This window comes from Marmota marmota, unplaced genomic scaffold, assembly GCF_001458135.2.
Source record: "Marmota marmota marmota unplaced genomic scaffold, marMar, whole genome shotgun sequence".
In the NCBI taxonomy this organism is placed as follows: domain Eukaryota; kingdom Metazoa; phylum Chordata; class Mammalia; order Rodentia; family Sciuridae; genus Marmota; species Marmota marmota.
The window spans coordinates 20,936,156-20,961,992 of NW_026000174.1; the positions used below are offsets into that span (position 1 = coordinate 20,936,156).

At 40.8% G+C, this 25,837-nt stretch overlaps 1 protein-coding gene across 1 annotated transcript in view; it reads left to right on the forward strand.

The window, feature by feature from the left end:
• The window catches only part of Syt9 (synaptotagmin 9), a 176,640-nt gene extending 154,719 nt beyond the window's left edge, over positions 1-21,921 (forward strand). The window contains 1 exon segment of the mRNA XM_048788274.1: positions 19,699-21,921. Within this exon segment, the coding sequence (XP_048644231.1) occupies positions 19,699-19,707 (9 nt within the window). The 3' untranslated portion in view covers positions 19,708-21,921.
• The last annotated feature ends 3,916 nt before the right edge of the window (positions 21,922-25,837 follow it).

A 25,837-nucleotide genomic window follows, 5' to 3' on the forward strand; every position in this document is an offset into this window, starting at 1 on the left:
CCAGAGAGACAATTCTAATTGTCTGGATGCTTGAACTGAATCATCTCCTCATACTCTACATAATGCTGGGATCTCAGAGGCACTGTCTACATGGTGGGCCCTAGGAAGGTCCCCTATTTGTGAAGTGACTCTTCCAGACAGCTATATCAGTCCTCAGCCAATGTGTGGGTTCCGTGCAACTTGCCCTCATGCTCACAGCCATTGGCTTATTTACTGAGGACATCCAGTTCTTAGTCAGGTGCAGTGGCACATGCCTATAATCCCAGCAACTCCAGAAGCCGAGGCAAAAGGATAATGAGTTCAAAGCCAGCCTCAGCAACCTAGCAAGGACATAAGCAACTTAGTGGTCCCCATCTCAAAATAAAAAATAAGAAGGGCTGGGATGTGGCTCAGTGGTAAAGTACCCCTAGATTCAATCCCCAGTACCAATCAAACCAAACCAAACAAACAAACAAAAACCTTCTACACACTGAAAAGCTGAATGGAAAGAGCCCTTATTGGTGGCATCCCATTCTTTGCCTCACAGCATAAGATCTCCCTCTCTGGAGGAGCTTTATAAAGAATCTTGATGGTTCACAGAGAAATATTGCTGGACCTCAGGGTTCTCCTGGGCTTCAGAATCCCATGTACTTCACATTTTCAGGCAATTTGATGACTTTGTGGAGCTGAGGAGATGAGAGGTACAGAGGCAGCAGGGAAGGAGGACAGAATGTAGAAGCCCTGGCCTTTCAGAAGGCTTCAGGACCATCCATTTCCATCACAGGTCTGTTCAGAAGGCAGCCTTTACCCTGTGAGGGGACTGGACTAAGGTGCAGGGACCTGGCCTGAGACATCAGGAAATCTTCATTGCCTTCGATGGCTCCTGCTAACTGCGCAGTGTGTACATAGCTACCGCAAGCAGATCTTGTCTTCCCCTCTGGGCGCCACATTTCCTGCTGGTGGAAAGAACTAGCCCACACCTCCTGCTCGAAAGAAGAAAGCATCTTCCGTGAGGGTGCTGGCTTCAATAAGATGACTGTGCTTTACTTATTATAATTTCATGCTACAGTGATTCTACTTCAACTATACTGAAAATGGCAGCTGTGCCCACTGAGTCTCCAACCTCGTATCATGCATGTTTCTGTTTTTTAAATTTACTGAAATAGTTGGATAACGTGGCAAAATCCCTACTACAAAGCACAAAGAATTCTCTCAAATAACTCATTCTTCAGCAGGCAAGATGAATTAGAGCAGGGTCTCTGCAACTTCCCCAGAGCTGACTCTCCCAGCCATAATGCCCCAGGATTCAGACCATGGATGAGACACCTACCATTCCTGGTTTACTGATAGAGAATAGTGGCAGGACTTGGTGGAAAGGAGAACTGGGAGCAGCAAGGTCCTTATGGGCTGGAGAGGAATAGCCAAGGTGTTACTAATGGTAGCAGGCAGGAGGGGTAGAGTTGACTGGGGATTTTTGCAAGGAGATGAAGAAACAAAGGATTTGAAGAGCAAAAGACACAGCCCTATAACCCCACTGGAGGTCATAGAATGTGAAGGTTTAAACTGCCTCCTTCTAGAAGGGCTACAAAGAGTTGTGACTTGGAGGGAGAACCAAGATTCAGTCCAGTGGATAGAAGATTTTAATAAAGGGTTAAGGATATAGGAGAGTTAGATGATGGTGGATGGAGAGAGGGCTGAAGACAGGGAAAAGAGGTGCAAAAGGGTAGGTCTGGCAGGTGTGGTCTCCAGGAACAAAGTCTGCCTCACCTGGGGGGCTGTACTGGGGTTGAGAAGATAAAGTCACCACTATCTCAGACCAGCTGCTTTCCTAGGGTTATTTGAGAGAAGGCCTGAGCTGTCTGTCACTATTCACCCCTTCATTCAGCCATTGTCCAGTGTTTATGAGCATTGGGTCTAAGGTGCCCTTGTCTTCCCACCACCATAAACCCTTACCTGTCTCCCTGACCACCACCTCCTCCCCCGTGCCTGTCTAACTTGCCCATCCCTGTCCTGCTGTCTCCCCAGTGTTGACCCTTGCTTACCACACAAGCCACCAAGCCTGTCTATGACACCTCAGATTAATAATAAAATAATGTTAGCACTGTGCCACATGCTGCACAAGCCTCATCTATAAATAGGTAAATGATGTTGTCTCCCCAGAACAAAGGGGGCTTAACTAGCCCAACATCATTAGGTAAATAAACAATAGAGCTAGCAGATTGAGGTCTGTTTTAATATTTGTTCATTGTCATAAGCCTCTCCCACACTTTTGTCAAGGCCTTACACAGGGTAACTTTGGACTTGGCCCTGGGTGTTAGTCAGCTTTTCATTGCTGTGATAAAAATACCCCACCAGGACAACTTAGCAGAGGAAAAGTTTATTTTGGCTCATAGTTTCAGAGGTTCAGACCATGATTGGCTGACTCCAATGCTCTGGGCCCACAGCAAGACAGAACATCAGAGTGGAATGGTGTGGAGGAGGAACACTGATCCATTCATGAAACCAGGAAGCACAGAGAGAGAGAAGGGAAGGTGTTACAGGGAAGATGGGCCCTTCCAGGGCCTGCTCTCAGTGGCCCACCTCCTCCAGCCAGGCCCCATCCACAGCTACTACCCAGTCAATCCATTCAAACTAGGATGGACTGATCAGGTCACAGCTCTCATAATCTAATCATTTCACTTCCCCAAATTCCTGATTTTGGGGGACGCTTCACATCTAAACCATAAAACTTGCTTTGGCCAATGGAATGTGGAGGGAAAGTTTTAAAGCATCCCATGTTTCCACTCACCTCCTTGAGCTTTGACATCTGTCATGGGAATCAAATACCTTGAACAACGGAAGCTTTTTCAGCTTGATCCTGGAAGGAGAAGACTGGGAAGCAGACCTCCCCCTGTCTGGCAGAGCTGTAGCCAACCCACAATAAATTAGTGCATAAGCACCTAAGATTTGAGGGTTGTTTGCTATTGTCCTAAAAGCTGAGTGACACATATTTAAACTGAGATCCTTCTGGTTCCATGCAGTGCTGTTAAACTCATGTACTGTTCCACCCTAGTGCCGCTTCAATGTAGCTACAAAGCTGGGTCCAGATGCAGACTTCCCTCCCTCAGGAGAGGCTCTCTTCCTTCATTACTTTGTCTTCAATATGAATCTCACAATCTCTAGATGTTACAGTTGCAATTTGGTTTTTATTCCACTTCCCTCTCCTTGAGAAAACCCTTGCACATACCTACAAAAGTCAGCAAACCTTTCAACTCCATATCTTGGTGGTCAGTGGCTTCCGAGGAGACACAGTTATAGGAGACTGGTTAAGCCAGAGTTTGACCAGTTTTACAGTCATTTGAGGGATCACATGGCTATGTTGGTTTTAAAAGAGTTTCCCTTCTGTGCTCTTAACATTCAGCTCACTTAATAATGTGAAACTAAAACAATGCCTTTTGCCAGCACCAATTCAATGTCTAATATGGCCTCACATTCCTGAATGATTTGTGATGTAAGGTTTTTGTTAATTTACTTTCAGTTGTTTTGTTTCTGCTGTATCTTCCCCACCAAATCATCTGCTTCAATATAACCATAATTTCTAAAGCCAATAGGGCATGCAGTGAACAATATGCAGTAAAAGCAAGTAACTGAAAACTGTTGGTTTTTTAAAACACTAAAAGCTAATAGAATACTCTTTTCATATTTTTCATATTTTCATAGCATGTTCTAGAGTTGTATTTCCACTAGTGTGGTTTTTGTTTGTTTGTGTATTTGTTTATCCTTGGTCTGGGGCTTGAACCTAGGGGTGCTTTACTATTGAGTACATCCCCAGCTCTTTTTATTTTTTATTTTGAGACAGGATCTCACTAAGTTGCTGAGGCTGGCCTCAAATTGATGATCCTACTGCCTCAGCCTCCTGAGTCACTCAGTTACAGGTGTGCACCACCACACCCAGCTCACAAATGTGTTTTAAAATGTCACATTTTGATAAGACTCAACTTTAGATGCAAAGATTTGATTTCTCTGAAGCAGAACATGATTTTGCCTAATTATTTTAGCTTGAAAAGCCCTGGAGTGAAAATGTTTGATTTTTGCTTATGCAACATTCCTTCTGTCTTCTTCTGATAAAAGAATCCCATTTTCCTTGAGGATTCAGTGCACCTCCCCACTCTGTTCATGTGGTTTGGGGAGAAGTAACCCCACAGAGATCCAGAGTGTCTCTCAGGCTTCAGTCTATTTTCAGCACACTGGGGATTGGTTCAGGCTGGGCACATGATTCAATGTAGGCCCAGGAATCTTGTTGGACTATATGGAAGAGTCCCACATTTCCACTGAACTTGAAGCCATAAATCCTCTTAGAGCATGTAAGCGTGTAGTTGCTAGCTGTTTTCTTGATATCAGCCCAGTGGAACCCAACCCCAGAGTGGGACAAAACAAAAGAAAGCAGATTTAAGAAATGGAAATGGTGGTAATGGGTCTTAATGACATTGTCTGAACCTCTGCATCCACCTTTGCCTGTAGATGTCTCTTGCAGTTGACTAGCATGGACCCCATGACCGACAATAACAAATCTGACATGTCTCCTGGTCAAAAGTCCTATATCTGAGGAGAGAGAGAGAGAGAGAGAGCTAGAAAATGGTCCTGCTAGAAAATTCTTCCACAATCACAAAAGCAGAGAAAACAAACACACAATACATAGTTTTCAATTTGAAACTGAATGAGAAGTGAAGGTTCAATAAGTGAAAACTTATTGACTTAACAGCATTTCAGATTTAAAACACAATTTTAGGAAACAAACTGTAATAAGAAATCATAGTCAAATGTAAAAGAAATCAAAAAGTGTAAGCAATTAACATCTAGAAAATCTACCTGTAAGTACTGCTGCTTGATGCCATGTTGGCCTCAAGATACCAGGTGATAATGTCCTGGCAAACAGGTAAGGACCACATCCCCTAATAACAGCAGGGCAATCACCAGGCACCTTGGGGACTGTCCAACTCCAGGACTGAAGGGCTTTCACTCCAATTCTGTTCCCTGAAGTCCCTTCCACACAGAAGAGCTGCTCTCTGGCCACCCACTGCTTCTATCCTGCAGGATTGTGGGTGCTCAGGTTGGGCCCATCTCAAAGGCAAAAAGTTGAGGCACTGCACCTGGGAAGAGCCCTCTTGCTGGTGGTGACTCTACCGAGTCCTGAGGTTATACAAGGCATCACATGGCAAGACAGATGGAGTGAGCTAGAGAGAATTGTTTTTGTAACAGAGCCATTCCTAACAATAACCCATTAATCCATTCATCTATTGATCTGTTGAATCATTCATGTGAGCTGAGCCTTTATGACCCAGTCCCAAAGGCCTCACCTCTCAAATATCATTAACATATGACCTAAGGGATTAACTTTCAATAGAGAGTTGGTCCCATGCACAGAATGTAAAGCTCATCCATTGTAGCCACAGGAACCAAAAACTCAATTCAAGCTGCTTTAAAGAGTAAAATAAAAATATTGTCTTGTGCAAATCAAAAGGTAAGAGGTACATGTTAATCCAGAGGTTTACAGTGTCTTTAGGACTTGTACCACAGGTCTCTGGCCTTCTCTTGGCTCTGTGCTCTTCAGTATAAAAGCCTTCAACATGTTAGCAACTATCACCAACATTTATGAAAATAAGGATATGTTGATGGGAACTTGATGATGTGTGGATGAGACATAACATCTGACCCCAGTGGTCTACTTTACGATCACAAGGAATAGGACAACTGGACATGGTATATCTCTTTCTTTGACACAGCACAGCACTGCCTATGAAATGTTTAACTATATTTGACAGTAGAGTGTATTTTGACATAGTATACATATATGGAGTATAACTCATTCTGATTAGGATCCCATTCTTGTGGTTTTACATCATGTGGAGTTATACTGGTTGTGTATTCATGTAAGAAAGTTATGTCTGATTCATTCTACTGTCTTTCCTATTCCTATGCCCCTTCCTTTCATTCCCCTTTGTCTAATCCAATGAGCTTCTATTCTCCCCCCCCACCCCCATTGTGTGTTAGCATCCATATATCAGAGATAACGTTCAGCCTTTGGTTTTTGGGGATTGGCTTATTTAGCATGATAGTCTCCAGTTCCATCCATTTACTGTCAAATGCCGTAATTTCATTCTTCTTTATGGCTGAGTAATATTCCGTTGTATATACATGCTACATTTTCTTTATCCATTCATCTATGTATTTGATTCTCATTCAAACAAACTTACTGTTTAAATATAGTTTTGAAACAGTTAGGGAAATGTGAACTCTAACAAGTACAAGATGGTATTCAGGAATCATTATTAATTTTGTTAGAGGCAATAATGGCTTATGGTTATATATTTTTAAAAAATTTCTGTTAGAGATGCATATGGATGATTAATAGATGAAGTGATATCTGGTATTTTTTAAAAATATCCCAGTATTAAGAAATAGTTACTTGACTATTGTTCAGCCTATTAAATGTGTTTATTCCATTCAGCTACTTTCTGGTGTTTAAGCTAATTCTGAGACCTCCTCCCAAACTGAGAAAAATGTGTCTGTAAATTATACCTGGAAAAGCAAAGGGGAGCATGAAGGACCTGGGAAGGGGGCTGAAGACCCTTGCTTAAGACCCTTCAGTGGATGGTATTTTATCCCTCATAGATTCACAATAGGTTATAAATTCCAAAGCTACTCTTCTTTTCCCATGTGAACTCCAAGTGAGAATGACATGTCTGCTGAATTATCACCAACCAGTTAGGTGAAAGTGATCTCAGCAGGTGCATGAGAAGGAAGTCACCCAGTGCCTGCCATCCCTTCCTCAGGTGGTCCTTAGAAGCAATTTTAGCAGCCCTTCAGTCATTTCCCTTTCACCCTAAGCCACTTTCCTTTGGAAGGAGGACCAGATTTGACCATGTCTTGTCTTTTCTAAAACTTCCACTGTTGGCTGTACCTCTTTGTTTCCTAAATCAGTTTGCTGTATGGGTACCTTTCCTCCTGGTTCTTTGTTAGTCCTGAATACCTTTTCTCTACACTTTCTCTATATATAAATCCTGTATTATCCTCAAGGTTCAGTTTAAGTGCCACTTTCCCAATGAGGTGTCAGTGAACCACACCCCCACTTAAAACAAAGTACTCCCATAATGCTTTGTGATTCACATTGACCAATCCCCACCTCTGGTTTTTCTTTTATAGTTAATTAGGTACATCAGTCTTAACTATGAACCCCTTGAGGTCTGGAATAGTGTTTCTGCCCGTGGTAAAAGTGAAAAGCAGGGTCTGTCAGTATGCACTGAATCATTGGATTGAGTTGCTTTAGGCTCACTGCTGATCTTTACTACAGATGGTGATCGAGCCTCTACTCTGTGAAGTTTTTAGCATATAATAGTCATCAGGCAGGAGGAAGATCAGTGCCCAAAGGAGGATTAAGACAAGATGCAGTCTGCACCACAGTTCCTAACAGTGGGTAGAAGCAACCTTCGAAGAGAGATAATGTAGATGCCCTCTCTCCAGTCAGGGAAATGAAAATGAGAGGACCTTGGGGTCTTGCTCTTTAGCCAGAAATATGTGTTACCCTGAAATCAAGTTCACAGGTGAACACATCTAATCCATTTTATTGTACACTAAAGTTTAGGGTTGGGGGCTGGAGGGCAAATTTATATGACTCTATATTCATGATCTCTTTGACATTTATATTTTTGACTTTTTTTTTTCCCCAGAGCTTCTTTGGCCCTTTACAGAAAATGCAGAATTTAAGCCTTCTGGGACTGATTTGAAACTAACCTTGTAGAACTCTCAAGTGCTAAAGCCAAGTATCTCTTTTCATCTTCACTCACCTGCACTTCCACAGGGACAGGGTGAATGAGGTCACACGACTCTGGTTTCCTTGCTCTCCTGTGCACTCTTCAATCCAACCTTGCTTCCAGGGTCTTAGTCCTGAAATTCAAATCTGACTATTTTGGTCCCCTACTTAAAAATCTTTCAGTAGTTGCCCTTTATCCTGAATAAAATAAAGAGGTTCCTTTGGTGACCAAGTTCCTTTGTGACCATGCCTTCATCTCCCTTTTACACTGTATATTGGGGTCACTCCTAGTTGCCACTGGTTCACATAATGATTTATATTCCCCCATCATACCCTTACTCCTGCTTTTAACTTACATTGTCCTATCGACCTCTTTGCCTGGCTAGATCCAGCTCCAGCTCCTCCACCCCCGCATCCCCCATGTGCTGGGGTTGAACCCAGGGCCTCAAGCATGTTAGGCAAGCATTCTACCACTGAGCTACATCCCTAGCCCTCCAACTCGTCTTTAAACATCTGATCAGTTTTTGTCTTCAGGAAGCATTCTGAAGATCTTCTAATGAGAGTTAAATGTTTCTTGCTTGAGTTGTCTTCTCCTAGCACCCTGTGCCTGTCCCTAACATAGCACTGGTATTACTTTATATGAATGGGCATGTGTCATCCCCAGCACATCCAGCTGCTCAAGAATGGAGACTGTTATTCATCATAACCAGTACCTATAGCAAAGAGTCAGCATTAAATAAACTCTTGTTAGATAGAATCCCAATTTCTTCTCTTACAACTTATAAAATGATTCCTATTTCCTTAGACTCTGCATGTCAGTATTTCAAAGCTACAGGCATAGTTGTCACCAGCTGTCCAAGGGCTGTGTGTGTGGACTATTGCGCACAGTAGCCAAAAGAGGGACTAGGCCTGGCACTGCAAACTCCGTGTTGGGGATTCATCGCAGGATGCAGGGGCGCCTCCCCCTCTAGCTCTGCCTAAGATCCCACAGAGCACCTGAGATGGGTGTGACTTGCCAAGATGTCAATCAATCTGCTGACCACAAGACATCTTGAAGCAAGACTCCACCCTTGAAACCTTATCCCTGCCTCTGATGTCCCCTGCTATAAAATTAAAAAAAAAAAATGGGGGCGCACGCTCTCTTTCCAGTGCGGAAGCTGACCCTTAAGGTCGCAGAGCTGTTCCGCTCTCAGTTTAAAAACTACTGTCCATGTTGTATGATTTTTTGCTGCTTTCTTAGCTTAATGTTGCAGCCAGCTCTTTTAAACCTAGTTCGTCTTATCTGCATGGGTTGTGGACAAGACATAGTGGTTCTATTAATGCATGAAAGTAGCTGAGCACCACCTCTGAAAGCCAAAGAAGTTCCATTTGGTGGGGGGACTAAATGATGGTACATTCCTTCTGGCACTTACTTCAAATACCAGGCGATAGATATGGGAGAGGTAAGACAATGGCCTCCAAGGTCCCAGGCATCATTTCAGATGGAATTTGCAGCAGCCCAGGGGCTCAAAAAATTCTCATAAAGATCTTTGTAAGAGACTTCTCTTATTTTAAAGGCTCAGAATTCCTGCGTGGTTGGGAACTGCCATGCTGGTGACCATGTGCCAGATTATCTCAGAAAGCTTTCAAGATGCCTGTTTACATTGCATCATTGATTACATTTTTGCAATCCGTTCAAGTAAGAATCATCCAAACTTCCTTTAAAACAATCACTTTATAGCTGGGTGCAGTGGCACCTGCTTGTAATCCCAGTGACTTGGAAGATTGAGGCAGTCAAATCACAAGTTGGAGGCCAGCCTCAGTAATTTAGTGAGTCCCTATCTCAAAATAAAATGGGATGGGATTGTATCTCAGTGGTAAAGCATCCCTGAGTTCAAACCCCAGTACCAAAAGAAAGAAATAAAACAATAACTGCACAGAAGAAAATACTTGATTTGGAGTATTTATCTATTCAACAGATCTTGGTTGAATATCTACTGTGGTGTGATGAATTTGGAAGTGGGTAGACAAAAATCCTTGCCCTAGTGAACTTGCATTGTAGTGGGAGAGGCAGAAAATTAACATTTCAAATGAGTATATTTGTGATATTGAAGTATGCCTGTTTACATTGTAAGAACAATGAAAAATAAAATTGAGCAAATAAGGGATAGCAGAAGTGTGGCATAGATTTTTGTTTAAGGGGGGTTAGTTTTAATAGAGGTAATGGTAGGAATGAGATAATTAAAACAGTTGAGCAACCACTTGAAGGACATGGGAGCAAGCCATAAGGCTGTATGGATTTGCAGACTCAAGAACAGCCCATTTAGATGCCTTAAGGGAGTTTACATAAGGAACAGTGAGGACAGCAATGTGAAGGACACAGAGCAAGTGTGAGAGAGAAGTAAATCAGATCAGAAAAGTAATGGGTAGGTAGAGTGCAGGTTACATAGAACCTGGTAGATCTTTGTAAGTACTTTGGCTCATTCTCTGAGATGCACAGGGAACAATTATGGAATTTTCAAGATTGATGTACAAATCTAAGCTTATAACTGATTCACCTACTGCCAGGTTGAGAATAGACTGTGAAAGTGGGAATATCTATTAGGAGTCTGTGGCTGTAATCCAGATGTAAATAATAGAGACTTGAACCACTGTAGAAGCAAGTGATCCATGGTTTCAGTCTGGATGTGTTTTTAAGGGAGACCCAACAGGATCAGGTATGAAAGAGAAGTGAAGGATTATTTCAAAATTTGGAGCCTGAGCAACTGGAAAAATGGAGGTGATAGGAAATGAGCTGGGGAAACCTGCAAGTACAGCACCTGTATGAGACAGTGGAGTTGGACCTACTGTTTGAAGCATCTATCCACACAAAACATCAAGAAGCAGTCAGATAGATACAGGGATGTGGATTTCCAGAGCAAAGTCAAACTATTGTTGTAAAAATGGTTGAGATATAAATGGAGAATAGAAGAGATCCAAAGACCAAGAATGGTACATTCCAACATTAGAGAAATTTAACAAATTTCAAGAAAGTCACTGATGCAGTAAGAAAATCAAGAGGATGTTCTATACCCGAAGAGCAATAAGAAATTTTTTCCAGGAGGAGGAATGGCCAGATGTGTCAAAATGAGGATTGAGAACCGATACCAAGTTTAAAGATATTCTAGATATTGGTGACAGTGGATTCTGGGTTGAATAGTGTCCTCCCAAAAAATTCATGTCTACCCAGAACCTCAGAATGGGATGTAATCTGGGAATAAGGTCTTTGCAGATATATTTAGTTAAGATGAGGTCAGACTGGTTGTGGGTGGATCATAAATCTAATAACTAATGTCTTTATAAGAAGGCCATCTGAAGACACAAGAGATCCACAAGGAGAACACCTCATGACAGCAGAGGCAGGAATTGGAAAGATGCAGTTGCAAGCTAAGGATTATTGGCAACTACTAGAAGCTAGGAAAGGCAAGGAAGTTTTCTTCTCTAGAGCCTTCACAGGAAGTATTGCCCCACCAACACCTTAATTACTAGAGCTTAGTCATTTGTCTTTCTGGTATGAATATGGCCTATTCCAGGGTAGCCCTGGGCAAGTCTGAATCCAAATAGGAGGGAATACCAGATAACCAAGGCTCCAGAACTGAAAGATTAAGGTTCTGTTGTTTTAAGCCATCTAGTTTGTGGTATTTTGTTATGGCAGCACTAAGAAACTAATACACTTGGTAAAGCAGTCACTTAACATCTCTGTACCTTGATTTTTTCCATCTGTAAAACAGGGATAATAAGAACACCTACTTCAGGAAGTTGTGGTGAAGAGTAAATTAATTAATGTTTGTCATATTCTTAGAACAGTATATATAACCAATGCTATATAATATTGAATGTTATAATGATTATAAACCTAATCATTTTGTTTTAAAATTAAAACATTCATTTTTACTTGTTCATTGCTGCTCATTTAGCTCATTCACCTAACAGGTTAAATTTTTTTCCTAAACTTATAAAATAAGAATTTCATACTTAATCAGATTCTCTTAAACATTTTAAAATAAAGAAAAAGACATTATAAATCTAGCAAAGAAAATTGACCTAATTATTTAAGCATAGTTTAAGCAATTCATGAACAATTCCCCTCAACATTTCAAATTAAAATAACAAACTTAAGATGTGATTATATCAAATACTTCAACATCAAATAGTAGGTATTAAATTGTTCTCAAGCATTTATCAACTCTCAGAATGTTAAAAAGTAAAATCTTATATATTTTCATTCAATTATTTTAGGCATTTCAACATCTTAAAAATCTACTTTATTTTGTATTATTCATTTTCCTAAGCATTTAACTGTTGACTATAAATCTTATTTAAAATATCTTTCTGGTGTAGCAGAGTTGTTTTTCCAAGTAATAAAAACTGAATTATCAGTTCAGGTCCTCAGTAGCAATTGAGATAGCAGATGGCCAGTCAGTGATGTGAGTCCCAACTTGCAGAGGGGACAGGAAGTAGGTTTCCTCTCAGGGGAATCCTACTGGAGCCATGAATTAACAAGGAAGCTTCTGCTTCCTGTTTTGTCATTAGGAGACCCATCCCAAGCTTTTAAAATGGAGTTTCATTTCAGAATTCAATGCATCACATACACACTCGGGGTCTTTCAACTTTTACTCTTATCCATTCTTTTTATCATAATTTTTTTCTTACTTGCTCATTTTGGTGGATGGAATTATGCCCACACACCCCAACACAGCAGTTACACTCAGAGACCACAACTGAGACTTCATTTTACTCTTCTTTCTCATTCCTGATTCTATAGTCATCTGTAAATCCTGTGAGCTCTTCAAAAGTAAGGTGGAACTGGGGATGGGGGTATGGCACACACCTATAATTCCAGCTATAATTATGTATAATACATGATACAGAGACAGAGGCAGAAGAATCAAGAGTTCAAGCCCAGCCTAAGCACCATAGCAGGACTTCATTAAAAAAAAGAGAGAGAGAGCAAGGTATGCATTGATCATCTTTGTTTTCCTACTGCTCAATTTAAATGACCCCAGTGCTAAATAAATGTTTGTTGAAAGCATTAATAAATAAATGTAATGAATATAAATTTGGAGTAAGAAATTTCAAATATTCATCACTTAACTTCATTGGGTAGAATAATTTTTGTCTTATGTAGCAATTCCTTAACTATCCCCCTCATCTGAAACAATATGGCAGTACTCTTCTTACCTTCTGAATGATGTCTTTACTACAGGAGCCTTGCTTCTCAGATTGTTGCCAACGAATTCTTCTCGGTAAATAACAAAGTACATGGCACACATGCCACCCTTTTTTACCTTTCTCCTCAAGGTCAACTTAACAATGGATCTTGACACATTTTTGTATCATCTGGACTATTCAAAATTCTTGTCTAGATTGAGACTCCCTTGTAGAAAGGTGCTCCATCCATGTAGTGGATGGAGTTGGTATGTGAAACACCATCATTTACCATTCTGGGCATAATACTTAAGAGTATACATTTTGATCCATAAAGGCATGGTGGCAGATTCTGACTCTGCCATTTGCCACCCTTTATTATTTGGTCTTTCTCAAACTTGGTTACCTCATCTGAAAATATATAATTATAATTATATATTTTTATGTTTAGATATGAGGTGTCCCCCAAAAGCTCATGTGTGAGACAATGCAAGAAAGTTTAGAGGTGAAATGACTGGGTTATGAGAGCCTTAACCTAATCACTGTGTTAATCCTCTGATAGGGATTAACTCGATGATAACTCTAGGCAGGTGGAGTGTGGCTAGAGAAGGTGGGTCCCTGGGGAACAGACCACTGGGGTATTTGGTTGTCCTTGTTGACCAGTGCTCTTTATGCTTCATGGTGGCCATGTTCTGAGCTACTTTCCTCCACTGTCCTCTTCCACCATGATGTTCTGCCCAACCTCCAGCCTTGAGGAATGGAGCTGGCTATCTATGGGCTGAGACCTCTGAAACTATAAGCCCCTAAGTAAACTTATTCTCCTCTAATTGTTCTTGTAGGGTCCTTTGGTCACAACAACAACAACAAAAAGCTGACTAAAACATCTATCATGTAGCATTGATATAAGTAATTAAATGAGATAAGGTATGCAGAGCTCTTAGGGTAGAGCGAAGTGCTTAAGCACTCAGTTAATGTTATTAGTCAAGTGGACTCTTTAATTCTCTACGCTATTGTCTCAGTCTCCTGACTGGCAGTATAGTCATATTCACACTCTATTTCTTTTACATACCCGTTCTTAAAGAGGAAAGAGGGAATGAAAAATAAAGAATGCCTGAATGCCCTCTTTGAAAGGAAGGAGCTAAAAAAAAAAAAGAAAGAAAGAAAGGAAGGAGCTAATCAGATCCTAAGTGGGCAGAACATAATGTTTCCTCACATACATATTTGTAAAGCTATGCTAAGTAATAATAGTCAACAAAATGCTGAGATTTTGTGTTTTTCAAATAAAAATTTTAAATACAAGTATTAAGTACATATAAGATTAAATCATGTAATAAGAGCCACTTCAATTTTTGACAAGCTTCTTATTTCAAAGCCTTTAGATGCTTCCTGCAATCAAAACCCATTTTCAGATTCACAGGGAGATATTATCTAATGCTCCACTCAAGTCTTTTTCTTTTCTTAATTTGAGGTCAGTTTCAATGGCCTGTCTCACATCAGCTGTCATTTTTGTGATGGAAATGTCATTGCACATTACAGTTTTCACTGGGACAGTTCTCATCTTTGGTTTCAATTCAATTTAATTCCAATCAGATCATTGTGTCTCAGAACAATTGAATTCACTTAAAATCCTCTCTGTTCAGATAGGGTTGTAACCACTACTTCCTGTTGCTGCTGTTGAAGTTCCTGGTACCTTCTAAACCTGTGGTACTACTAGGAGGGTGCTGGGTCTGACAACAAGACAGTGCCACTGTGCTCAATGCAGTGGGCCTGGAGCCAGTCCTGGAGCCAGCTAGGCCAACATTAGGGCCATCACGTTTAAACCGTCATTGCTCACTCTGGTGTTGATGCCACAGTCTCCACCCCAACTCCCATCAAATCCCATGGGTCAATGCTGTCCTTACAGTATTTTACTGCGTAATCATTGCAGATTTTATGCCAAGTTTTGTTTTGTTTTGTTTTTTCAAAATAGTGGAGTGTGGCTCTCTCTGCTTTCTGATCATCATGTGAACTGCTTCCCTCTGCTACACTCTTCCGCCATAATGTTCTGCCTCATCTCAAGCCCCACAAAAATGGAGTGTGCTGTCTATAGGCTGAGACCTCTGAAACTGATTGAATGACTAGTCCCAAGCTGTGCAGTCAACAGACAGCCTCCACCAGGCACTTGTTCTGCCGACTGCCTCAGTTGCAGTTGCAAGTTACTTTGCCTGGGGTCTGCTGTTCTCAGAACAGTTCTCACCTAAGGAGTGAAAAAGGTGTAGCCATTTCAACTCAAAGTAGGAGACAGTAAATTAGGGCAGTACTCACTTGAGGTTTTGTCAAGTGTGCATCACTGCCCAGCATCTGCTTTGGAAAATTCAACCTCTGATGAATAAATACTGGATCAATTGCTCATACTTAAATTTGAGGGAAAAAAGGTCAGATACAAAAGGGATTCTGCTGCTCTGTTCATAGTAAATCATCCTACATAGACCTGGACATGGATGTAACTCCACACGGTACACACAAGCCTATCCATGTCAGAAGCTGCATTTCTGAGCTGGCTCTCTCTCATAGTCCAATCATCCAGACCAAGAAGTTGACATATCCGCCACTACCTGATGACAGTTTACCCAAATTTCAAGGTTGCACTTCCTTGCATATTTAATAAATAGCTTAATCAACACAGTTCTCAAACTACATTCTAAAACACATTGCCAAACTCAAAATACATGGGGCAATACATTTCTAGATTTTTAAGCTTCCATCCAGATCCTTTCTTTACTGTCATGAACACAGTAAATAATTATCAAATAAAAGTTCCTTCAGTGTTTTCACTATTGTATATTCCAATCTTATTTTCTATCATTTGTAATCACACAATGTGTGCTCCAGCAAAATTATCTTCTCACTCTTTCTCACACATCTCCTATACTTCCTTCCCCAGCTTGAACATCCACTCCCATGCCCTAGTGGAACATTCCACTTGTTTGGAGGGTCATGCTTTTTCTTCATATATCTCCTACAGCAGTTTATTGAAACATCCATTCTCATAGTACATAACACTTATTGTACAACCATTTATATGCTTCATTCCACTCCTAGGAAATCACAAAGCATGGTGTATTCCCACTACTGTTATATGAAATTATTTTTAGAATTCAAAAAGAATACACCATTTTGAAAAATTCATGTAAGAGTCAGTTTAGGATCAGTATTAGCCTCTGAAGTCAGACTACCTGTGTCAATCCCAGATCTATGAGTAACTAGCTATATAACCTTTAAAATGTTGTGCAAGTGACTGAAACCAGAGAGATATGAAGGGGGCAAGGCATGTGCATGGTGTTTTAGCTTTGAATTTTCTCAATGTGAGTAGCTCAAATTTTGCTCCTTATAAATATGTAATACATAATTTTAGATAAGTTAATAAAATTATCTTTTCTATAAGACTAACTACACAAGGGAATAAAAAATAATCCTTGCATATAAAAAAAGTGGAGTGTGACCATTGAAGCTTTCTTAAAAGATAAAGTTGTACCAGTATTACTTAAAAATCATTAATTATTAAAGTGATATGATGCAAAATTACAACGCATGGAAGACTCATTAAAATTGAATAATCCAGCTAAGCATGATGATGCACACCTGTAATCCCAGCATCTCGGGAGACTGAGGCAAGAGGATTTCAAGTTCAAAGCCAGCCTCAGCAACTTTAGCAAGGCCCTAAACAACTTAGCAAGACCCTGTCTCAAAATAATTTTTTTTAAAAAAAGGTCATCCCTAGTCCTTTTTATTTTGTGTGTTGATTCAGGGTCTGGCTAAGTTGCTGAGGGCCTTGCTAAATTGTTGAGGATGGCCTTGAATTTATAATTCTCCTGCCTCAGCCTCCCAAATAGTCAGGATTATAGGTGTGTGCCACCACGCCCAGCTTGATTTCCTCATCTGATGTGCCATCCTCAGCACCACTCATACAAGATGGATTTATTGTTAGTATTGCAGCACTCTAAACAAATCAAACAAGACAGTGGAAATATACTGACAATGTGTGTGAACTGAAAATTCTAATTTTGCAGTTCACAGTGTGCAAGGAGACAAATGTGCATCCATATGCCACTCACCACACTTTGCTACTCTGTTTACCTTTTAAGCAGCATGAGGAATAGAATTATACCATGTGAAAATTATGTGATAGAATGTTATAAACCAATTTTGGGACTATAAAAGCAGGATGCCATAATTAGGCAGTGAAATATGGTAACTATAGGAAAATCTTTCCTCACATCTTGTTTTACAAAAATCTTATCTGAGAAAGAGCTCATTATGTTTAGGAGTTGGAAAAATGTTGGAATATTTGCTTTGTTTGGTTATTTTTCTAGTCTTCGACTGGGGTTATAGCTCAATGGTAGAGCACTGGCTTAGTAGTGCTAAGTTCGATCCTCAGCACCAATAAAAAATAAATAAATAAAATAAAGTTTAAAAATTGTCTTAAAAAAAACTGAATGCAATTAAAAAAAAAAAAAAAAACACTCTTTGTCCCAAAAGACAGACAAAGTAGGATTGGGTGACAGCTTCATTCATGTCTTCCTCAGTTACCCTTTCCCCTAAGACAACTGGACTCCTTTTTCAGACCTGACTTGTATGCCTTATTTTCTCTAGAACTAAAGTTTGTTCCCAAGAAACTTCCCTTGTAAGACCTCTGGTAGAGATGACCCACCACTTCCAGATATATCAACACTCCTTTATCCTGTCATCTGTAGGCTTAGTCCCTGAACACAAGCATTTTGGGACCTTAGTGGCCCTGTCAAGAGGAGGAAAATAAAGGATTCTAGGCCCAGACAGGATCAGGGTCTAGAAAATGCATCCAGCTGAAGGGCTTCATCTGAAGAATGGAAAGACCAGTAGGCCACTCACAGTATTTCTAGAGGCTGTTCTTGATTCTCACTAAATTGAATGCACAAGGAAATTTGTCAAATAAGTAAAACACTACCATAGAGGTCCAGTTGGAGCTGTGTTCTGATTTGGTCATCAACTACATGGCCTCTGCTGGTGGTATCCCTGGGTATGGGGAGTGGTAAAAAATGGTTGCAGTCATAGCCCAGCCCACTAATCAGACTTAAGGCAAAGCCATTAACAAACCCAGTGCTCTGCAGGCCTGGGTACTTTGGAAGAGTTGTACCCAAAGCAGTCTAAAAGAACTGGTGAAGCTAAGGTCATAACAGGGAATAAAGAGATTTATATAGAACCAAGGGGTAAAATGAGATATACTTGCAAGTCGCCAACCAGGGAAATCTAGAGGAACTAAATGAGAGGCTAGGAAGCTATGTGAGGGATGTGACACCTGCTATATGATACTGGTTTGGATCTTCAAGGCACATTACACATCTAGATTTAGTGTCTAAAAAGACAAGGCAGATAAAACCATTTAAATGCATCAGATGTGGAGATTGGGCATACAAAGTATGTTTAGGAATGATGTAATTGCTAAAACTTGGACTTCAAAATTAGAAGACTTGGGTTTATATCCCAAGTCTGACACTTATTCATGATATGGCTTCGTGTAAATTAATCTCACTGGGATCTTTTAAGGATTTGTAAAGTTCATATCCTAGTACCTGGCACACAGTAGGCACTCAAAAATGAAGGAATGGTACACAGAGCCCATTGGGCTAATACAACATAGCTAATTCCAGACTTCATTCATTGGTGGGGCTGACGCTGTTGACTCTTGCCTTCGCTAATGGGACTCAGGCACCAGCAAACAGGGCGTTCAAGGATAGGTCTCACACCTGGGCAAGGGACTATGTGAGGGGTAGGATGGAAAACAGCCCTTTGGGGGGCACTGCAGAGTAGCACCCTCTCTGGGAAACTTATGTTTAAATCATAATATTAAAACAAATATCCGTTCACCTTTTCCTGCTATATACGGAATCAAATACCCCTTTTCTCACAGATGTGTGGGTGTATATATACACACTCATTCACACACTTCAAAGCCAAGGACATAGTAAAGCATGTACAGTGTACACTCTGGCTTTTATTATTTTCCTTAAGTTATATCCTTATGTGTGAACCTTTGATCTCTGAAATGCAGTCCATATACTTCAGTTTGAGAATATTTGCTGCTCTCCCATAGTTTGTGAGTAATATTTTTGTTATTACTATATCCATGGAAATTTACCTTTCTTTGTCTCTATGACTACAGAATTAGCAACCTTAATCTGTCCTGGAAGATGAGTTGTATTTCAGTTGAATGCTGAGATTAGTGTACAACACAAAATATCCTGCTAATCTATATCTGGGTCTCTACTAAGAAAGCCTACCCCTCAAAACAAGGAATAGATGTTGCAATATTGCACCACTCAGACCCCCTTCCTCCAGTTCAGCCTTGCTTGCTGCCATTCCACTCCTCACAAAAAGTGCAGTCACCTAAATTTTGACGATTCCAAAATGCACCAGGCCCTATATGCTTTTGCCTGGGCTCTCTTCTTTGCCTAAAGTTCTTGCCCCCCATCTTCTGATGGGCTCTTTTTTCAGCCTAAATGGCACCACTCAAGACTCATTCTTCAGAATCCTCCCAGTAGACCTCCTCAGTCCCCTCAAGTCTCCTATAGCAGCATATGTTCACCTGTTATTCACTTCTCCCTCTGAGTGCTTTGAAATCAGGGCAGTTATCTTACCCATGGTCTTTGTATTCCCAGCTTCCCTCACAATGCCTGGCACTTGTTTGGTACACACTAAAAATGTAAAACTGAAAACCAAATCACTCTTTTTGTTTCTTCTTCCTACAGAAACGATGACTATGAATTAAAGAACTGCTTGACTCAAGGCACAGTAGGACAACATCTAACAAAGATCTTAAGTAACTTTTTCCATCCAGCAACACCCGGATGACTCCAGTGACCAAATGCTCAGCTGTAAACACAGCAATAACTGGCCATCTTTGCTATTTGGATTTGGTGAACCTGAATAGTCCAGCCACTTTCTTCGGGTGGCCCATGGTGATGAACTACAGGGGAAGCTTGTCTCTCATTGCCAAGAACCAAGATTGGACTATGGAAGAAAGCGAGTTGACATAGTGAGAGTCCCAAGAGTATCAGGACTCTTAGTGATTGATATAAAGCCCTTGGTGATGGGAACATAGCACCTGCTATGGCAGTGGTCACTCCGACATGATTATTTGCTTGAATGCCCTGGAAGGATAAAATATTTAAAAATATATCCAGGTGCTAGCAGCAGATCTCAGTTCAAACTCCACTACCTACCCTAGCTAACAACTGTCTTTGGAGACTAACTTTACCTTAAGGAGTACTCCAGCTTTGCAAAGAATAGCCCCCAGAGAATAATAGGATAAGCAGGCCACTCCCCTGGAGAAAAATCTAGTGTAAAGAGGGTTAGTTTGCAGAAAATTCACTGCCTCCTCCCATGTACATGGCAGACTACCAGTTGATCGTGGCCCTCTTTTATGCCAAAACTGGATTGTGAGTTTTGAGATTCTACAACATTATTTTTAAGTAACCAAGTCACTTCCTTTCAATTGGTAGTGTTATTAGAATCAAATTGAATTGTCATCTCTATTAGAGAGGTATACCTCTCAGGTCATATGCATTCTGGAATATCTTTTCCCAGGCACATTTGTCCAGTGAGGGAACAGCCTCAGAAGTAGGTAGAGCATTGTGTGAAATAAGATCATGGAGATCACACAGTGGTTCCCTGGGGGAAGGCACAGCTTTGGGCCTCCTTGGCCTGAGTGCCTTCTGGGGTATCTCCATATGCAGAAGCTCAGAGCCTAGCCTTGGACAGCCACAGACACAGGTTTTCTTCTCACTTCAGACACATATCATTTCCATAGCACTTGGGAGTGAAGGTCAGGGCTCTCCCCGGGTAACTCTTCCATTATTCAGCTTCCCTTTTGCCAATCTGCTACCAGCTATGCGCCCCATCATTATTGCTTCTGCCTCCACAGAAATGAAACCAAAGGCCTCAGCATACCCTGGCAGGACCAGGGGGCTGTTACCTAGCGGTCCTCTCTCTCCCATTATGGGTACAAGGCACCCTATCCATGCATTTGCACCATGACTTCAAGATAACATCTCCCTTTTCATACAGTCTCTTTGCAGCAGATTCCAGAATTGGATTGTAGTTTATCTTACTGGAAAATGCATTATCTTCATTTCAATTAACATTTTGATGTGGGACCAGCTGGGCAGAAGCAGAATCATTGCATATCCTCAGAAATTCTTATTACCTTGGCTGCCTGGTACAAGATGTCAGATGTATCCTGATATCAAATCAAAAAATGGTGGAGGCCTTTGGTGTGTGAGGCAGTATTAATACACTCAAGCTTCATGCATTCCCCAACCTGCCTAATTCATTTCCATATCATTATCTTTCAACCTTGGGATTCAAAGGGAATCCCAGTCCTGCCTATGTCTAAAGACATGAGAAAAATTCATCTCTCTTTGCCCAAGGTTCTCCTCAGCTCATCCCTCCCACCTTAGCATCTTCCACCATAGCAGTGTTTAGAACCAAAGCACGAAGGGCTAGTGCCAGCAAGAGAGTGCACAGAAATATTGTCACTAGATCCAGGCAGAAGAGCCCAAAGGTATGATCCCAAAGAAACCAGACTGTCTCCAATAGCTGTCAGTGGTCATCCCATTCCACTTTGGCATGCCCTTGGCAATGGGAGCCTGGGTTGGAGAGCCAGCTGTGCCTATTGTTTCCACCTCAGCATCTTCCTGCCCAGAGCTAGCAGCCCTGAGGTCCTAATGAGTATGCTACTGGCTTGTTGGTATGAAACATGGTGGCTTTGTAGGGGCAATCAGGCAAATGTGACTACCCACATGGTAGGTATTTTGTGTCTGGAATGCTCTGCCCAGCCAGTACAGCTGTGGCCAGAGTCTGGTTATAAATTTGAACTCCTTCAGCCCATTTGCAACTCTGCCTCTGTTCTCTTGCATTCTGTTTGGTTACCCTTTAGTTTCCTAGTAAATGTTCCTTTTGAAAAACTCAAACCTGGTCTCATTGAACTTGTGGGAAGGGGATTCTTCAGTATCTTTTTCAGGGTAGAGAAGGACACTAAATACCTTTGGGAAAAGTGGAAATAGTAGTAGAAAGAGAAACAACTAATCATGTCTCAGGGAGGGACCTTGGGAAGGATTGGTGCCAGGAGAAAGGAAGAAACCAGTTGTCCTCTCACCTTCCTGGCACTAAGTCCCAGCCCCTTCCTCATTGCCATCATCTTCAAGGAGAATTACCCTGGATGTGTTTTGTTGCCAGAGCCCCTTCCTGGCTGGTGAATTGTGCACATTGAGCATGTACCAGAAAGTATACTGGTACATGGCAGGAGCAGGTGTCAGGGAGGGGAAAAGAGTGGTTTCTACAATGTAGATGCTTTCAAACTTCCCTAACAGTTATGACTCCAGGGATTTAGTCCTCATTGTCATCAATAAACCTATATTTCATTTGAAAAGAAGAAAAGTCTTTCTCTAAATTTAAGGAGACTGACAGAAGAGAGATATGGAAAATGGTGTGGTATTTTCATGATTATCCTGTCCTGTGATAGGGGATGTTCTAATCACATAACAAAGCACTACAAAACATAGTGATTTAAGTAGAAATGTATTCTTTCTCAAGATTATGTGGGTTATCTGAGCTGACCTTCATGGAAGAAGTGAAATGATAAAACTGAGGGAAGAAAATAATCAGGAATGTTGTCCCAACAATGGGGAAAAAAAATGTCCCACTAGGGAAAACCCGTGGGACAACTCCAAGGAAAACCGGAAAAGATAATGTTTCTAACATTCTGGGAGCTGCGAAAGGTGAACCTAGGTCCTCATCTCTAAGCCCAGGACAGATATGAGGCAAAAAGAAGTGCTGAGCAGTGCCAGGACCTCCTCAGGCATCCCTGATGGCAGATATAAATCTCCCTTCACTTAATGTCCCATGAAAGCAGATCAGGCCTCTCCCAGGGACTGGCAGAAGCCCACTTCCTTCTCCCATTCAAAGTGCTTACTGTCACTTGCTGCCCAGGCTCCCTGAGCATATGGGCTACAAAATTCAACTAGCTATATGATCACCTCTGCACTTCCCTCCCTGGTGTCTTCCCACTTGGGTACAGAGTTCTGAGCCTGGAAAGGATTAAGAGCCAAGATTAAAGACGACCCCCCAAAGCCTCAGAAAATTGGGGCCCATCCCTGCAGTCCAGTCATCTTGACTAAGCTTTAGTGGCATCAGAGTCTCAAGCTCACCCACAGGCCAGCACGAAACTTTAATATGACAATGAATTTCATGTCACCTCCTCCTAGTAGGAAAGGGAAGAATAGGTCAAAGGGACCTGGATCACGGATGCTGTCTTCAAGGCTCTGTTATTGATACCACACCCCCAAACTACATCATAAAACAGACTCCGAAAGATGAATGAGCATTGCCAGACAATGAAGAAATGTATTTATCAATATGAAAATTTATTTATCAATATGAAATTTATTGATCATAATTGACATTACATCTTCCAGGTTACAATATTTGATATTGCTTTTATCCATTTACTTTATTTTTTGAAAATTCAACTTTGATTCTAAACAGTAAACATAGTTTTTAAAAAGTTAATTGATTTCTTTTTGGCTCAATGCTAAATGTATTGTAGTTATTGTTTCAATGACCATTCATTGCATTAAAGTTATTTCCAAGTCAGCATTTTACATAGGAATATTTATGGTTTTTCCCATCAAGCAAACATTGTCTCCAAGATGCTGGCTTTCATTGTACATAAAATTCCTTTTTTATGATGTCCAGAGTCTTAATTTTGAATTTATCCAATTTGAATTTGTCAAAGTAAGACAATTTCTCCAATTTGCCAGACTCAAAGCTTTCAAATAATATTAAAACCATTTCTTCAAATACCTGAAGACACTTATCAGGACTTCAGAAATGAGCTTGCAAATAGGCCTTCCAGAAACAAATTTTTATCTTTTGTTTTTAAAAGTAATGATTTTGAAAATACTTATTTTCTCTTCAAGGAAATCTAGAACTAAGTTTAAAATTTTATGTTTTTGTTTTTTTGTGAAATAAAACTTTCAAACAATCCTGTTTTAAAAGCACACAAGAAATTGCAAACAAGATAAGAGCTCAGAAAAGAAAGGCATTGCCACAAATTGCACATTTGTAAAAGAGAAACAAACACACCGTCCCTGTACGTCACATCCACAGCTCAGCATGGACCTCTGCTCAGGGCTCACTGGACCTGCTGGCTCTAGCAAGGCTCCTGGGCTATTTTAGCTAAGCACAAAATCTGCGTTATGGCTCGACACTATGGTCCATGTTTTCTAATTTTGTTTTCAGGATAGAAAGAGTGACTATAAAATCTTTTATAGAGAATAAGACCCAGGCATCATTGTGCCAAGCCTGCCAGAGAAAAGGTGGTGTCTGGGCAGCACAGGAAAATGTAAGAAGAGCAGGAAAATGCGATCTTCCGAATTAGAACTCCAGGAGTTAAAAGTATTCCAACCAAATTAAATATTTTCTAAAATACATATTGGCTTTACCTTGTTCTCCACAAAATTAGGTGTCATGTTATCTTTTTTAAATATATATATATATATATATATATATATATATATATATATATATATATTAGTTGTAGTTGTACACAATACCTTTATTTTGTTTATTTTTATGTGGTGCTGAGGATCGAACCCAGGGCCTTGCACATGCTAGGCAAGTGCTCCACCACTGAGCCACAACCCCAGCCCAGTGTCATGTTATCTTAAAGAGCACTTCTGGTTTTGAAAGAATCCTATTTGCTTCCCTAAAATTAACAAGAGAGCTTTTGGGGTGGGGTGGGTAAAAAAAAAAAACTTGGGGATTCAACTCAGGTGCTTTACCACTGAGCTACATCTCTAGCCTTTTTTATTTTGACATTAGATGCTGCCTTGGCGCCCAGAGTCACTGGGATCATTGGCATGTGCCACTATGCCTGGCACAAAAAATCATTTAAGTTTTGACTTCCAGTGTTTTCCACATTTGAAATCCATGTTGAAGAACCAATGACATTCATGTGTGAGATGCAGCTGGTCCTGGGGGGTTAGCAAGAGGAGGCTGCCTACCTGACATGCTGTGGTAGATCCTGGCCCTCACTAGTGCTGTGAACACCTGCTGGGCTCTTCACAGTGACTGCTGGACACATGAGACAGTGCTTGCTGTAGCAGTCCAATTAGCAGCTTAGACAAACACTCAGGGGCTCTCGGGTCAAGATAATACAATTTGACAGCAACTACTAAGGGTTTTGCTGTCTCCTGACTTGAAAAGGTGTTCTTGTTCCCCACAGAAAGAAAGAGAGAGTAAGAAAGAAAAGAAAGTGTATCCATGTCATCAAACAGGAGAGAACAAGGACAACCACCATGTGGAAGAGGGGAATGCAGTGGAGGGAAACATCATGTAAAGCCCAAATATAGACTCCTTGATTTTTCTGTTTTAAAGTATTTAAGTTTTAGGAAAAATAAGTGTGGATTTCAAAATATATAAACAGTGGATTTCAAAGGAAATCTAAAGATTATATTTGTAAATTTAAAGAGTTCCATAAAACTAGAAAAGTTTAGCAAATCATTCAAATGCTTCTGATTATCTGGTAGATCAAATATTGATATTTGGCTGATTGGTGACATTATGTCAGTTTTTCCAGCCCATGCCAAAGCAGCTGTCAGCAGTTTCCTTCATAAAGGACTGCTTGATCCCGAGTGTAAAGTTTTGTTGAAAATCACTGCGCCTTAGGAAGAGAAGATCAGCTTAGGAAACCACAGCCTTCATGTCCTGTGATGCTCCCAGGAATGGGGCAGGTCCTTGTTGAGGAAGGCATTTCCATAAATGAGGAAAGATTTCTCCTCCACTGACCTTCAGTTCATGACCTTCTAGGACTGTGGGAGACAAGGT